At 39.3% G+C, this 17,581-nt stretch overlaps 2 protein-coding genes across 2 annotated transcripts; one reads left to right on the top strand and one right to left on the bottom strand.

Annotated features, from left to right (window-relative positions):
• Positions 1-5: 5 nt before the first annotated feature.
• On the bottom strand, positions 6-2,637 carry timm13 (translocase of inner mitochondrial membrane 13 homolog (yeast)). The gene is made up of 3 exons (XM_039682136.2): positions 2,428-2,637; positions 1,567-1,635; positions 6-959 (listed from the first exon to the last, which is right to left on the bottom strand). Exons 1-3 carry the CDS (start codon positions 2,545-2,547, stop codon positions 861-863), a joined length of 288 nt encoding a protein of 95 aa, XP_039538070.1. The 5' UTR covers positions 2,548-2,637; the 3' UTR covers positions 6-860.
• Positions 2,638-4,187: 1,550 nt separating this feature from the next.
• enc3 (ectodermal-neural cortex 3) lies at positions 4,188-13,836 on the top strand. Its single transcript, XM_039682133.2, has 3 exons — positions 4,188-4,370; positions 5,367-7,165; positions 12,111-13,836. Exons 1-2 carry the CDS (start codon positions 4,333-4,335, stop codon positions 7,141-7,143), a joined length of 1,815 nt encoding a protein of 604 aa, XP_039538067.1. The 5' UTR covers positions 4,188-4,332; the 3' UTR covers positions 7,144-7,165; positions 12,111-13,836.
• Positions 13,837-17,581: the final 3,745 nt, after the last annotated feature.

Consider the following 17,581-nt stretch of genomic DNA (forward strand, 5'->3'; position numbering starts at 1 on the left):
CTGACTGACTTGATGGTATTTATTTGCATTCCATTAAAACAGCACAACATCTGTCTGGACATGTCTTGGTGGAGTTTGCATCTCTGTCCAAGCCTTTACACAACTCAATGAAGCAAAGGAAATTGGGAACACGGTTGTACACAAAGGGAACTGCTTTTACAAGGGTGTGTAGTTTAGTGTCTAAACAACCCTACTACTGTACTTGACAGACAATGAGACAAATGACACTCCAGTGTCGACAATTGCAGTTTGTTCTTCAGAGGTAAGTTAGAAGCACTATTCGGCCGATCCTGGTGAAGAAGTGACAATTCTTGCAACAAAGACGCCCCTGAATTCTTCCCCTCTGGGAGAAGAGCTAGGCTTGTGGAACAGAGGTGGTAAAGTGAGCCGTTCCCTCAGGGAATGGAGTAACATCCACCCCAAGACAAAAGGAAGACAGATGGCACATTGAATTTTGATTGGCTGCTTGATGAATGGATAACAGCATAAGGGGAGGTGTCCGATTTTTAGCATTGTTTTTAAACATGAGACCCACGAGCGGGAACTGGATACCAAAATCCAGACCCGCTTCTTGTTATCCCAATTCTGAGAACTGCTACTAGAATTATCAATCCTTTAATTTGAACTTAAAAATGATTAAACAGCTATTTTATGTCTTGTATTATCATTTTAACATGGTTTGAAAACAAAACGTAATGAAAAATGTCCTTGTAGAGTCTAAATCCAGCCACCTGGTTCCTTCTGTAGCCATCAGTTGTTGTTGCGTGCCAAGTCTATGCACTCGTCGTGCATTTGGAGACCAGGCATCTAGACCTGAGGACTCAGGTGACACCGAGGTAGTACCGGCCACCATCTGCACATCAAATGCGTGCCCTTTCCCTCTGTAATCTGGAATTATATGCGCGGGAGACCGTGTTCCACGCATCCATGTAGCGGTCCATGCACATGGCAATACATTTCTGGAAAAAAACGAAAGGGTTATGCATGGGTCTAGATGTTATTTCCTCAAACTGCGGTATAGGATGCAGTGTTGTAGTACTCGAGACTCGGACTCGGTCTCGAGACCATATTTTAATGGTCTTGGTCTTGTCATGGACTCGTGTGCATTTGGACTCGGTATCGACTCATACTCGAACATTTTTTTTTAGGACTCGGACTTATTCCCGAGTCCACTCGAGTTCAATTCAAAAATATTTTTCATGATTATTAATGTACGTTAATAAAATATTTCTTTAAATTGATTGACACACCCAGTGATTGGTGATTTTCTAGTGTGCAACTGCGCATGACAAATTGTAATAACATTACTTTTAACACCACCTACTATGTGGCCTTTTTACCCTAAACTGATCATATTTTTTAAACTCTAAGTAAATTTAAAAGTATATTTGGTAATCAACCCTCACTGGTCTCGGTCTCGACTCGGACTCAACTGTCTCTGGTCTCGGACTCGACTCTCTATGGACTCGGTCTTGACTCGGACTCGACTCTCTCTGGTCTCGGTCTCGACTCGGACTCGAGTGAGGTGGTCTCGACTACAACACTGATAGGATGTCCTGCTCATACCTGTTCAGAGTTGTCCAATGAGCTTCCTGGTTTGCCAATGCATTTCTTGAAGCATTTATCCGTCATTCTCTGCAATGAACGACAAATGGCATTAGGAATGCATGGAATAATTCTATTTTGGTACTTTTTGTAACTGGATACCTTATAAGAAGGTACTGTGGGAGTATCATATACTGAAAAGGACTTTGAAACAAGTAATTGCGAAAAAAAATTGACCAATAAATACACAGAAACAGCGAGCAACACAATTAATGAAACAAGACATTTTAAAAACAGTATTTTCATATAAAACTTCTTATTTACCACTTTGGAAAAATAAATATTTTTATAGTAAACGGCATGGATGGTAATGTTGGAAATCCTTTGACATACATCACTGTGCCACAGTACTTTGGTATATCATGGTACTTCTAAGATTATCCTTGGTAGTCGCATGGTACATACTAACTCAAAAATACAATTTTACCATAGTACAGAGAAAGCCTGAAAAAGCCAAAAAATAACTGGAGTACCATGGTACATTGGTCCATGGTTTACAATACCAAGGTAATTTTACTAAAAGGTATTCTTTTTGGTAAGCGTATATGGTGATGATAACAGATTGTCTTTTTACTTTGCTATAACACTGTGCTTATGATCACCACTGATACACCAAGGTAACGTTATAGCCAAGTGATAGAGTAACTTAATCCATTTATTCAGCATCATGTAATGACAAAATCTATCCAACACAAGCCTCTTATATACATACGTATTAATTTTAGGAAGCACAATGAGATTAATTATAGGAGTATTTATGTAGGGATAATTTAAAGCAGCATCTTAACATAACGTAACATCTTAAGAGTTAAAGTCACTAACCTGCAGCAGCTCTTGAGCGTTCGCAACGGCAATCTGAACTTTGACCTGCTCCATGATAGTGCCAGTGTCCATTTTACCAGAAGATGAGCCCGAAGAGAAATCAGAACCAAAACTGTCCATTTTACACAATTATAGATCTAATAACAGTGACACACCGTTTACACCGTTTACATGTGATAATTTTGCCCTTGAGATGAACCGGAAGCGCTGCGGAAAACATCCTGACTGTTGACTTCAGGGAAATGTAGTTTTTAATGACAACAAAAACACATAAGATCATGATAACGTGATGATTTTTAAACATCAAGAACAACTACATTAGCCTATCATGATGTTGCCTGTCATTAGCACAAATTCAGATTTATAAGGATTTATCGCTTTTGATTTAACACACCATTTTGCAGTTTTCAAAAAGCCAACAAAATAACATTAATATGGAATATATATATTAAATGGATATATATATATATATATATATATATATATATATATATATATATATATATATATATATATATATATATATATATATATATATATATATATATATATATATTAAAGTTTGCTATTTCTGCTTCTGGTATTTAAATCCTTTTTTTTTTTTTTTAAATAACGAGTTGTGTTTTCTATGGGTTCAGCTTTATTGCAATATGAGTTCTGTCCAGTAGGTGCCGCTACATTCCACCAGATATTACTGCAGAGAAATTAGTTTATCATTTGTTTTTCAGTTTTTTAAATAAATCAATAAACCAATCAGTACATCAATAAATAAGTGATAATATATTAATATTGGAGGTATTTTATAATATAATATAATATAATATAATATAATATAATATAATATAATATAATATAATATACCAAGTTAAAAATGTCAAACCAGCCAGAAGGATTTTGTTTTGAAAGTCAGATATAATTGGTTGGTGTTGAGGACTGTATAAACAGGGCATTGACACAGTAACGGCTGTTTAAGCTCTAATAACTCTATTAGATATGAGCAAGTTTTGGCTGAGTGAAGATGAATGAGTGTTGGCAGGGGGTCTGACAGTAATTAACAGTCACACAGTAGGCTACAGTAAGTCTACACTCACAGTAATACACTGATGAAGTTTGTACAACAACCGTTCAGGACAAATTAAACATGCAAAGAAAAACATCATGCGCTTCCTGTTGGCATAACTGTGTTGGAATGAAAACATTGTGGATTGATACTAAATACCCCAATGAAAGAGGCTCAATAAACATGAATCTGGAGGCATCATGGTACAGCAATGGTTTAAAGTGGTAAAGCCAAAAAACACCGTACTGATTTTTTTTAAGTAAACATTATTATTGTAATTATTTTAGCCTTCCTTGTAGTGGTACTGTATTTAAAATCTCATTATTTTTGACCCAAACAAAAAGGCTTTGTTGAAAAAAATGCACGTTTACATAAGTAATTGAAGAGAGGCAGATTTCTTTCCGTAAACTGAAGAGAGACTGTAAATAGTTTAGGCATAACTGCAATATGACCTTCTTAAGAAGAAAGAGATAGTGTTGTTGCTATCTGTGGAGGCTTACATAGTTTTCCTATCATTCACAATCTCAAACATGAAAAACATGTGTCTCAATATCAATGCATCACATTCATACACACCAAATGCTCACTAATTATCCAAAACACGTCTCATTACTAGAAATAAAATATGTCCTAAGATCACCTCCTCCGCCAGGGTTGGACATTTAACATGCGAGAAGAGGAGGAGCGACTGAGATCCACACTACACACTCACTCACTCACTGATTCTCGAGTCACAGTAGTAATGTTCCACAGCGTGTAACAGGCGGATCTCACAGACTTCAGACTGATCCCATCAAGAGAAATGTTACTACTGAAATCGTTCAAGACGTCTTAAAGTTACTCGAATGCATAGCCTACTGTTCAAGTCCGCGCGACGAATAAGGTAAATTCATGCAACTTTTTTCATACTTGGTTACGACAGACACAATATTTCAATATTTAAGCGTGTAGTAGCATTGATTGTATTTGGACCGCTCAGTAGATTTGTGTGTTGAAATCCTGTCACTTTAACATTAAATATTTAAATGCGTTGCGAAATAGGTTACTGCAAACGTCATGTTCATTTCTTCATGTAAAGGTTTTTTTTTTTTTTTTTTTTTTTTTTTTTTGCAAAAAATGCACGTGTTGCCGTAGTTGACCACTGCAGTTATCGTTACTGTAAAACCACGGTTCGTATTCATAGGAAATTTTCATATATTAATATTTTCTCATGACAATATTTCTAATAACAAAAAAACAAAACAAAAAACATAGTAGTACAAAGTAAACAAAGTCATTGGTATCTTGGTTGATCTATCTTCGGATAGCTTCAAATAACATTTTGGTGTCTATTTAAAGGTTTTTTTTTTTTTTAAAGATTTGGTCGCTTATGTGAGCAGTCTAATATTAATAATTATTAAAATACAACAAACACATGACAATATCATTTATTTAAAAGTGGTGTAGTAGTCATTTTAGTTCACTGTTGTACTATTGTTAGACAATTAATTTTCATTCTTCCATGCAATTTATTACTGTTTTATGCATAACTGAAATTATGAAATTATGGCTAAGAGCAGTAACTTTATCTGAGATCAAAGAGGAAGGCGATGATTCATTTCCTATAAATCATTAACTCTTGTACTGAACAATCTCAAGGTAAAAGAAATGCTGTTTAACAAACAATTATGGGTTTACTGCCGTCCAAGGGTACGTTTGGTTCCAAGTGTAATTGCCCTAACTATGATGTATCCACCATCTAATTATATGTTAAGGTTTTTTAAACACTGCTGAACAATAGGCCTTCCGAGTAATATCAAATGAATGTCCATAGATGATAATGGAAATCTGAAAGGAAATGGTTTAAAAAAAAATCTTCTTTTTTCTTTCTTTTATCCAGTTCAAAGATGTCTGTCAGTAATCACGAGAACCGAAAGTCAAGGTCAAGCTCTGGGTCCATGAACATCCATCTTTTCCACAAAACGTCACATCCAGACAGCCTGCTTACCCACCTCAATCTCCTCCGCAAGCGACATGTCTTCACGGATGTAGTCCTGCGTGCTGGACATCGAGCATTCCCATGCCACCGGGTGGTTCTGGCATCATGTAGCCGCTATTTTGAGGCCATGTTTAGCGGTGGCCTGAAGGAGAGCCGAGACGCCGAGGTCAACTTCCACGACTCTTTGCACCCGGAGGTTCTGGAGCTCCTGCTTGACTATGCCTACTCCGCCCGTGTGATCATCAACGAGGAAAACGCAGAGTCTTTGCTGGAGGCTGGCGACATGCTCCAGTTCCATGACATCCGCGATGCCTCTGCAGAATTCCTGGAGAAGAACCTGCATCCGTCCAACTGTCTTGGGATGATGCTTCTGTCCGACGCTCATCAGTGCCAGAGGTTGTACGAACTTTCTTGGCGGATGTGCCTGGCAAATTTCGCCAATCTCTACCACACTGAGGACTTCTTAAGCCTGCCCAAACAGAAAGTTCAGGAGCTTGTTTTTAGCGAGGAGTTGGAGGTTGAGGATGAAAGCATCGTGTACGAGGCTGTTATTGATTGGGTTAGAGCAGACATTGGGAGAAGACATCTGGATCTTCCCGACCTTCTGCGGTGTGTTCGCCTCGCTCTACTTCCGGAGTCCTACCTGCTAAAGAATGTGGCGTCCGAGGAGCTCGTCATGGGACACAAGGTGGGTCGTGAGATTGTAGAAGACGCTGTCCGTTGCAAAATGAAGATCCTGCAGAACGACGGAGTTGTCACAGGTTTCTGCGCCCAACCCCGGAAGGTCAGCCAAGCCCTCCTGCTTCTAGGAGGCCAAACGTTCATGTGCGACAAAGTGTACATGATTGATCACAAGGCGAAAGAGATCAACCCCAAAACGGACATTCCTAGCCCTCGCAAAGAGTGTAGTGCTTGCGCGATCGGCTGTAAAGTTTATGTCACGGGTGGTCGAGGGTCTGAAAACGGGTCTTCAAAAGACGTTTGGGTCTATGACACATTGCACGACGAATGGTCCAAAGCCGCACCGATGCTCGTCGCTAGATTTGGACATGGTTCAGCAGAACTTGACCACATCCTGTATGTAGTAGGTGGACACACATCCCTTGCTGGGTCGTTCCCTGCATCCCCGTCTGTGTCCCTGAAACAAGTGGAGCAGTACAACCCCCAATCCAACAAGTGGACACTGGTAGCACCTCTTCGAGAGGGTGTGAGCAATGCTGCTGTCGTAGGGGCCAAAAACAAACTCTTTGCTTTCGGAGGGACTAGTGTCAACAGGGACAAGTATCCTAAGGTTCAGTGCTTCGACCCCTGCGAGAACAGGTGGACTGTCCCGGCCACTTGTCCTCAGCTTTGGCGTTACACAGCGGCAGCAGTTGTTGGGAACCACGTTGTGGTCATCGGTGGAGATACCGAGTTCTCTGCGAGCTCCGCGTACCGCTTCAATAGCGAGACGTTCCAGTGGACCAAGTTTGGTGACGTGACTTCAAGGAGAATCAGCTGTCATGCAGTGGCGTCAGGGAATCGCCTGTATGTGGTCGGGGGATACTTTGGAGCACAGAGGTGTAAAACCTTGGACTGCTATGACCCCTCAACGGACTCTTGGGATAGCATAACAAGCATACCGTATTCGCTTATCCCAACAGCTTTTGTCAGCACCTGGAAGTACCTCCCATCTTGAAGACAAAAACTATTCCTATTTGGTGAGTATTGTCCAATGTCACGGTCCTTGACCGAGTGACAACATTTGCGTTGTACACATCTGCCCAGTCAGATCTATAAAGCAGTAATTTTGTTTGTCGATGAGAAATGTCTATCCGTAATTAGTGCTGTTGGAAGTCAAATAAAGATGACATGTTTCTTAATAGTTTTAAGGAATGTGGCAGCACAAATTACCGAGTAAAACACGTCTCTCTGGGGCGTACAAGCTTTCCTAAATGCTTCCAGCAAGAACAGGATCAGGTTCATTCTTGCAGTTCTGCCAATGGCGAGGCCTGTACCACTTTTTTGCACATTGCTCCACTGAAAAAAAGTGTATGGTCTTGCTTCCTTGGATTGTTTACAAAGCCTCTGTCTTTTCTTTTATATAAACGTCAGGGCTTATTGTTCTCACAAGTGTACACAGTAGCCAGACAGATAACAAACTCAAATAATCATTGATGTTTAGAGAAGGCGTGTTTATTTGAGATAGGTGTGTAATGTTTGGCATGAAGATTCAAGGATGGAGACTGGAGCCATTCAACTTGTAAAGTGACCCTGCTCTTTATCTGTTGTAAAACAGCAAGAATTTTTGTAGTGCTAAAAACTCGTCTTGTTTTGCACTCGCGGCTTGTTGAGCTCAGCGCTCACTTAATGGAAGGACGCCTAGAGGAACTGCTGTTTGCCCTTCCTCAATAATAAACAGATGGTTTGGGTGGAGACGGGCAGAATAGAGCCTCCAAGGCCTCAGATCTGCACGGCTGCAGCTGACAAGTCTCTTTTATCCTTCTTTGAGTGCAAACGTTGCAGTTCCAGCTCTTTTGAATATCACTAATTCGCCATTGAATTTTGCGCAGAGTGGCCTTGTCAGAAATGCTGGGGTGAGGCATGCATGTGGAATAGGGTGCAGCTATATTTTGCACCATTTGGCAGCCAGCAGCTTACAACTAAAAATACACGTTGCTTTAAAAGTCGTCATCTTGTAACAGAGGCGAGGAAAACAAATAGAGATGTTCTTTCATATTTGCCACAAACCAACATGGATTAGAGTACGTAGAAGATACATCGCACTAAAGGTGTAGACTCTCAGATCATTTCTCACCAGCCAGTCATGAACGATAAGTTTCTGTCCTATTGTCATTGCATATCATCACAGTGAGTCACTGTTTGACTTTGAGTTGGTACAGAATACTTTGGAACGCATGTCACCCAACATACTTAGTATGTTTTTTCTAACCCAACCTAATTCTTATGCATTGTGTTTAATTACTTGAACAACCCCATGAAATGATTTGACAAGTACAGATCTATTTCCTACGTCAACCTAAGGCTAATAGGAATACCTGCCACAAAACTCAGCTTAGATTGTGGTTCAACTCGGGATATGTTTGAAATAGCGTGCTAGTTTACTTTTATAATACAGTATGCCTACTGTGCACAATATGCAAACTTTCTATTTATACAATATGACCCACAACTGTAGGCTTACAGTGCTGAATACTATACTGCGCTTGATTATACTTCCTTTTCCAGTACTGGCAATGATCTGGATGATATATCAGATATCTAATCTCTTTTTGAGTCTTGTCTTAGTACCAAAATAAGACCTTTACACAAATACAAATTTTAAAGTAGGCCCTTTGTGATGAGTTTATTTGCATGCTACAGTTTAAAACGTTAATTGTTCCATAATGCCCACCGTTTCACTTACTACGATTAAAAGTTAGGCTAGAGTGTATACCATGCAGTGGAAAAGGAATACTCAGAGAATAGGAAGATATAATGTATCTGGTTACAGATGAATTATATTTCCAGTCTTTAGGCAACTTTAATGTTGCCTAGTTGGCAAGACTAGTAATCCGAACTGTAACATGAGCACCATGGAGGAAGTTATCAAGATCCTCTCATTCTTTGGTCTTGCAGAGCAGGCTGTAGTAACTGGCACTAATCCAATACACACCATGATGAGTCTCTGTTTGTTGTTGTATGACACACCTGATCTAGGTCAAGGGTCAGTTCCTGACGGTTTTATTATTCACAAAGGCGGACCAGAATGACCGTCACGGTCAATACTAATGTTTTATTAATGCTGGCTTTTAAAAAAACCAACAGAAAGATCCTTTATTTTGGCAGCTGCGGCCAGCCTTATTCTACCGACGCGCGCGTGGAGTCTCCGCGTCTCTCGAGCCCCGCGGCGCGGCTGAATCTGCATACAGTTAATGGAAAATTTTCACTTCTTTGTCCGTGGAAGCAGGACCCGCGGAAAGAAATTGAATAACACAAAGGCCTCAAACTGGTTACCAGCCGTAAATAGATCAAACAGGTCATTCAGCCGCGAACTCGCTCGGTGTAATTAATCAGAATTGCATAATATTCATACATGATGAGATGAGGTGAAAAGGCTGCGATTAGCATACAAACTGCCTTTGTTTTTCAAGCCGGGGCGCATTGACTAAAAAGAGCCGGTTTTATTTAACATTTATAGATCATTTAGAACTCATAAACACAGTAAAATGTGAAAAAGAAAATGCCAGCAAGATTTAAGCTGCCGTATTGGCATCATATGATTAAGCCTGTAAACTAAACCTCACACTCCGCTCTATCTAAACATTAGATTATTGAGAGGCGACCGCGGTTTATAATGTAAAGCAAAGGGCGTTTCCTAATAAATAAGGTGCTGACGGGGGATTGATCCGAGCACAGATCTATTCACACAGTAGTTTACACAGCTGTCATTAATTCAACCCCCTGTGACCCTCATTACAGATAGCCTAGCGAAGCCATCGAGAGAGAGCTGGAGGCAAAACCACTAGCCTACTTAACTTCAGTTCAATAAATGTTCATTTATTAGTAGCTTATTGTTTAATTTTTATTTGGGGGTGATCATTACATGTCCACATAGCCTACATCAATTAAAGTGGTTAATATTTATTTCGAGTTTATTTATTTTTGTACTCAAGTTTGATTAGCCTGATTATGAAAAACAATTGTTATCAAAAATAAAGAAATATATTTGTTTAATATAACTTCCATTTTAGTAGACGACAAAATAATAATAATAATAATGACATTATTGAAGGATTATTAAGAGTCATTAATACACATACATTTGGGTGATAAATATTTATTTCTTAGATTTAATTATTATTATTTACTATTAATTTACCTCAAATGTTACTATACTATACAATACAAATTTGATTAATAATATTACCCAAAATTTCTGATTATTTAATTTTAGTCTTATTAATAAAAAAATCCTGTTCTACCATTTTTAAAAACAAATACATTTGAGCGATAAATCATTTATTTAGCACTCAAATAAATAAGTAAACATTTTTAGTATTTATTCTGTAATAATTGTAACTTGCAAAGTGCTTTACAAATGAATAAAAAATGTTAATGCAATAAATAATTAATACTCTGAATACAAATGAAGTCTTTAAAAGCTGAGAGGTGTGTTTTAACATGTAGTTGACATGTCTAATAAAACCTGGTGGTGAAGTCCAGAGTTGGGAAGAAAAAAGTAGATGTAACGAAGAAAAACAAGAAGGATTTCCAGTTTAAGGCTGTGAAAACAAGCCTGTACAATCTATTAAACTCGTTCATTGAATCCTAGGCGTGCGTTCGGGTCTTTAGACTTGCTTTAATGGAATTTCCAAGGCCTTCAAACTGGGTCAAAGGTCACTTGCTCTGCTGCTGGTTTGAGAAGGGTGAGACCACTGACGCTGATGGATAAGCGCTGCTTGAGCGTTAGTTACGCAACACTGAAGCGCAGTTCACTTCGCCCGAGCGTTTGTGCAGCATCGCTTCTCATGTCTTAAATCAAAGTGTCTGCCATGTCCCAGAAATAACACAATGGAATGAAATACGGCACGCTGATGTTTAAATATAACCGGCTCTGAAGCTGCTGTACTTGTGAAAGGGTGATAGCTCTCAGGTATTATTTTTAATGCTGCTGCTGCAGTGTTGATCGTCTCAACAATGGAAAAACAGGCCTCAGCAATATTGGGAGAAACGTCCATGCTTGACTTTTCACATCCAAACAGTATTTTAACTGAACTGTGACCCTCATGCATCATGTCCAGAACAGTATTGATTAGAAAAAGGGGTTCAAGCCTTTAATTACAGACATTGGTTGCAAAAGAAGATCTGGCTAGTTTTAGCAGTTAGTTCACATTTAAGTAGATTTTACAACGCTGTTAAACTCTAAATCAGCTTCAGTGCTGTCAATTGGAGACTCAGCATTATTCTTTGAGAAAGCTGTAATCGGCCTAACTGGAAATTGCGCACATACATTTACAACATTTAAACTTAAAAAAAGGAAAAAATTAAAAAAAAATAATAAAATATATATATATATATATATATATATATAACCATCTCTATGTAGGCTTCTATATATTTTTCATTTGATATTATTAGTAATACTACTATTTTTTATTATATTATACTATTTTTATTGTATCTGCATTTTATATGCGATGTTTCTCTATTGGTTAAGCCTCAGTCAAAACGGTTTACACGTACCTAATGCAACCACAAAGACAAAATACACTCTTAAAGTAAAATGATCAAACGCTCATCTAAGGAACAGCTTGTTTTATAGGCGGTGGAAAAACATGTTGTAAAAGTGGAAATTAGGCACAAGTGAACTTCATGATCTCATTACCTAAATGTTTCAGGGGATGAAACGCACTTAACAGGGCAAGAACAATTTTATAGAACAAGTTTTAAAGCTCTTTTGAAATGAAAAGCGGCTTAACATACCGAATGTGATCTCATTAGTAGGTATTTGTATACATATACATACACTGATATTATATACATACCATGAAGTTTTACTGTAATTTTGTCATGCACTCAGTTTTTTAAACTAATGTGAAGGATTGTAGGTGAACCATGTAAAGTTCAACATGTGTAACTCATTCCCTGTTTTTCCAACCTCAGATCTTTCAGCGTTCTCTGGAATGCAGTCGAGTTTCCCCCCTACGAGGCTTGGGAATGCCGGGGGAGGGGGAGGCGCCTTTCCTTCTTCACATTCACATGGACCTTTCACTGGAAACCAAGCCTTAGGTCATTCGGGATGGTAACCATGGCAACCGCCACCCATCTGATCACCCAAAAGAGATGCGGATAGCATTGTGAACACATGTGTACATAAACTTACTAGACTTCACTATTTAAACCAGGCTATTTTTAGCCTGAGGTTTCACGCTTCAACGTCTCGCTCACTCACACGGATCCTCCGCGTTCATTATTTAAGTAATTATTAACTCTTGGCTCTGGTTACTCACCTTCATGCATGAAACGGGGCTCATTGTGTTCTTGGTAAGATTCGGGTGAAATTAACCCAACACGGTTGAATAACAAGTTAGGCTGTGCTGCCTTTTTTATATCAAATGTTTTTGAATATTGAATATATTACACACGTTCTAAACATTTTTCTGATCAGCACTGTATTCTTGTTATAATAGTACTAGACAAATAGCCCGGCTGAGGTAACAGACAAGTTTGGGTCATATTTCACCTCAAAATGTTAAAAAAGTATATATTTACATACAGAAAATGAAGGCTGGTTTTAGGATGTTTTGGTTTTAGGATGTAGGATTATTTTAAGGGCAATTAAAACACATTTCCCCTCCAAATTCTCATTACCGTAATGCAAAAAGTCATTACCATAGTGGAAAAAAACAAGAATGTATTATTAAAAAAAATACTTAAATCTTGGACAAATTACGGCAAGGTGTAAATGTGTTCATAATTGTCATAAAATAATGTTGCAATGCAAAATTAGAACCAAATAAGAAATTATATTTAGCTTGAAGACACTGAAGCCTGTTTTTAGCTTGTTTGCATTGATATTTTCAAGGCAATTAAAGCAGATTTCCCCTTCAAATTCTCATTACCGTAATGCAAAAAAATGGTTACCATAATGAAAAAGAAGAAGAATACATTCTTTGAATTATAAAAATGAGAAAATATACGTGGATGCTGATTTAAAAAATAAATACTTAAGTCTGGACAAATTGCGGTAATGATGAAAAAATGTCTTAATTGTAATTAAATAAATGATACAATGCATAACAAAAATTCTTAAAGGTCCTAAAATAAGCTTTATTTTCTTTATCCATATTAGTAGTTTTCACTCAACTTTGGAATGTGTAGTTTACAATGTGAATAACAGGTGGTTAAACTACTAAAGCGGTGGATTCTTTCCTTAATGGTTTTGTGCCAATGGTTCAATTTTTTCAGCTCTTTTCAAGGTGAACAAAAACCTAACAAACGTCTTAAATGTTGCTGTACATGTAGCCTTGATTGTTCTTTTGTGAAGTATATTGTATTTTTTTAAGTAGATTTTGCACATTGTATTAAGACGCTGTCCTTCTCACTGTTGAACGGTCATCTACACTCAAGGGTGTTTTTCTTAAACGTAAGAATGTGTTGCCTGAGGCCAAAGAAAGCAGCACAGATAGAGACATGTTACCAGCTAAATGTTGCGTTTGCAAACAGTTTTGTATTGAAATATGTTGTGAAATGTCTTAATTTGTGTACAATTTTTTGATATCACTTTTACTTGTTGTTTGTTTTGGACATTTAATGCCAAATATTGTTTCTAGCATCTGTCAGTGTGTGTTAAAGACTTTTTAAAATAAAATGTCTGTGAAAATGCCAAGCAAGCCTTCTTATTGTAGCACTTCTTATGATCTGCTGACTGACAAGGAATGTCTCTCACCTTTCATAACCCGCTAGATGCACTGGAATTTTGAAATTGTCAGTCACACCCAGTTGATTTCAACCACAGCGATTTCCAGTGTAAAGTTCAATTTCTGCGCACAACCTTTACGACTTCACGTTGCTATTTTCGCTCCGAGATGGTCGTCTTCAGACACGACTCTTGAAAGGGTGTGGGGGTACATGTCATGGCACCAACCTCATTCCATTCATTCCTGGGCAGGTGTGATTGGTGGAAATGCCAACGAATGGCACGAGACTCCAGACTGCGTTCCTTTGCCAACACTGTCTGGCTGTTGAAAGAAAGAGACAAATAAATTGAAGCAGGGATAATATGGATTGTATTAATGTAGGGTAACATTTCTCTCAAACGAACTGTTGAGAAACTAACCTGATGTCCTTATGAGTCATCCAGAAGTCACTTCAGAGGATTGTAGGACCACTAACCAAATATCAACGCCTTGTTCTCAAGGCAGATAACTAAAGTGCCCCATTATGCTTTTTCACACATTACGTTTCATGTAGTGTGTAAAATAGCTGTTTGTGAATTCTGTAAGTTGTCAGTAATTCCAGTCCTCCAGCACAAACCAATGTAGGTTTGCAACAAATTGGCATAATCGTGTTGGCTGCCTGTGAACATCTACTTTGACCCTCAAACACTGAGACTGGAGGTTTGGTTCATGTTGTCGACTTGTCAGGAAGACACTGTTTTCTGCGCCATGAAAGCAAATTGTCATTGCATCACTTCCAAAGAATGATGACCCAAGCGTGAATTGATACGTCATCGTTACTGTTCGTATCACTGTGTATCAAGATCTGAGGAAGACGTGTCTATCTGAAGACGTAAAATCCAGATATGGCAATGGTAAAACACTTATGGTAATGCTTCATTTCCGACATGCGATGTAAGCGGAAAAGACTGACCGATCTGACCAATCAGAGAAGAGTAGACCAATCACAACAGACTGGACCATCTGACCAATCAGAGAAGAGTAGACCAATCACAACAGGTTGGACCATCTGACCAATCAGAAGAGTAGACCAATCACAACAGACTGGGCCATCTGACCAATCAGAGAAGACTTAGCAGACTTGTCTACTCTTCTCTGATTGGTCAGATGGTTCAATCACAACAGACTTGACTATCTGACCAATCAGAGAAGAGTTAACCAATCACAGCAGACTGAATCATCTGACCAATCAGAGAAGAGTAGACCAATCACAACAGACTGGGCCATCTGACCAATCAGAGCAGAGTAGACCAATCACAGAGTAGACCAATCACAGCAGACTGGGCCATCTGACCAGCAGAGTAGGTCACAAAAGAAGGGGTTTAGGAAGATCATTAATCAAGCCGTTTCAGACACTGTAAGAAAAGAGGTGATGCAGCAACATATATTTTGAGAAAATTAAATACATTTTTTGTACTTGGATGCATGTAAACCAATTGCAGGAGACCTCCAAAACAAAATTAGGAGCCTTTAATATAGCATAACAGGGTGACTAAGACATCAACATTAATGAAATCAAACATTCCTCTACCAATTCAGTCATTTCCAAACCAAATCCATGGCTGAGCTCCAGGAGACTGATTGAAAAAGACATTGATACCGAAAGTAAGAGCTGGCCTGATGCCCGCCAGACGCTGTTGAATAAGTTATGCACGCGGAGGTCAAAAGTCACGGCTCCGTGCACTAATAGAGCCGATCAGAGATGCCAGATGGGAGAAATCCCTAAAAGCAGCTGGGCACGCTCCCATGGGGAAGAAAACTGAGTTTTCCAGACAGATGTCTCCGAAAAATTATTTTGCAACCACTGAAGCCTTCGCAATAAAGAGGATGACAGTTTAATCTAGCAAAGTTCCTTTGAAGTTTGAAGGTTATGGAGGCCTTAGGTAATTTACTTTAAGATTGGCACACCTGGTAAAAATGAACAAAATATGCTTTGAAAATATTCTTTACTGTGTATCCTCTTAGTTTTAGCTGGCAAAGAGGTTTACAGAGGTAAAAAGTTGTATGATATTAATCAATTATTTTACTTGAAAATGATCTTGCATTGCTGACAGAGTAGCTGTGGTGAATGACTGGAAAAACGGCGGCAAAAACAAACTTCATTCATCGCCAGCAACGTATTCCAGCTGAGCTTGTTGACCCGCTAAAGGCTTCAGGTGTGAGCGCAGATGGGGAACAGCGTCTGAATGAATGTGGCGAGAAACACAAAAAGGCACGGGATACGAGACATCTTCCTTTCAAAGGGATCTTGGCAGGGTGTGTGTGCGCCAGCCTGTTTTTGTAAGACTGCTCAAAAGCACCATTGTCATGCAAAATCCAAAACCGACAAACTCAAAAAGATTCTGCCGCCGACGCAATTAATGCAGCGCGCATAAGTAGACGGTTGAATCTTGGCAGAAGACAAAAGGACTATCCAACAGGGTCTGGAAAGGAAGAACCGCCACAGCGTGGACTGAAAGAAGGGGCGGTTGGCGTAGGCGGATTCAGTGAGCGTAGTTGGTTAATGCTTGTCGTAACCCTGAGCAGAAAGAGCGCAATAGGGTGGAACGGACGCTGGGGACAGTGGCAGGGGTCGGGTGCCCCCCCCCTTTACCTAAATACTGGCGTGTGTCTGCCAGGCGGATGCGTGCAGCTGGGGGCCGCCAGGAACACAAAGATCCCGCATTAGAGGAAAAACAGCTTCCAATGGTCGCCCCCCATGGGGATTTTACCTCCAGGGTCCGGGCCAGAAGCGTCCTTTCCAACCGTCCACCTCCTGTAATTGCAACTAAATCAATGCACTAACGAAAATGTTATTTTGCCCTGAAGGAACCTCCTGCATAGCACATCTTGTTTAATATGTATAGAAAAATGTTGGATCCTCAGGCACTGTTCAAGATGAGGTTTATTTCCCAACCAAACACAGCAACTCCCATTTCTTAAGAAATTTAAGAAATGTGTTGTTGCCGACACTGCCAGACAAGTCAAAGCAAAGTGTAGGTGAAAAGCGGCCACAGAAATACGCAGTTCAGGTCGTCTTAGACCACAGGCAGCTTAAAGTGCTGATGTGTAGGTGCGTCTGTGGCGTCTGGGCGCAGGTAATTTCCTTCAGCCGAGTCGAGATGTGATCCGTCAGGAACTTTAATGGTTCTAGTGGTTCCTCAAAGTCCTGCGGTTTAACTGGGAGCCACCACACTATGGCATAACCAGCATTTAATCAGACCTCAAGGTGTGTTAAGCAACATTGAGAAGCTTACTGAGATGATATATGAAATGATCACCTTGACAAAAATGTGTTGCATAACTTCGTTAGAAATATTGGTAAATACACACCTTGATTTTAGCTTGAAAAAGCCTCAGACAAACAGATAGACAGAGATAGCCAGATAGATAGATAGACAGACAGACAGACAGACAGATGACAGACAGACAGAGAGATAGATGACAGACAGAGAGACAGACAAATAGACAGACAGACAGACAGACAGACAGACAGATAGATAGATAGATAGATGACAGACAGACAGACGGACAGACAGACAGAGGGACGGAGAGACAGACAGACGGACAGACAGATAGACAGATAGATAGATGACAGACAGACAGACAGATAGATAGATGACAGACAGACAGAGGGATGGAGAGACAGACAGACGGACAGACAGATGGATGACAGACAGACAGACAGATAGATGA

This window comes from Pimephales promelas, chromosome 2 (assembly GCF_988280905.1).
Source record: "Pimephales promelas chromosome 2, fPimPro1.hap1.1, whole genome shotgun sequence".
Taxonomy (NCBI): domain Eukaryota; kingdom Metazoa; phylum Chordata; class Actinopteri; order Cypriniformes; family Leuciscidae; genus Pimephales; species Pimephales promelas.

Bases quoted from the DNA above. Each gene is read 5' to 3' on its own strand.
- enc3 (XM_039682133.2), top strand. From the start codon at position 4,333: ATGCATAGCCTACTGTTCAAGTCCGCGCGACGAATAAG. The intron at 4,371-5,366 runs GTAAATTCATGC...TCTTTTATCCAG, and splicing joins AAGTCCGCGCGACGAATAAG to TTCAAAGATGTCTGTCAGTA.
- timm13 (XM_039682136.2), bottom strand. From the start codon at position 2,547: ATGGACAGTTTTGGTTCTGATTTCTCTTCGGGCTCATCTTCTGGTAAA. The intron at 1,636-2,427 runs GTTAGTGACTTT...CGTTCATTGCAG, and splicing joins ACGCTCAAGAGCTGCTGCAG to AGAATGACGGATAAATGCTT. The intron at 960-1,566 runs GTATGAGCAGGA...GTTTTTTTCCAG, and splicing joins CATTGGACAACTCTGAACAG to AAATGTATTGCCATGTGCAT.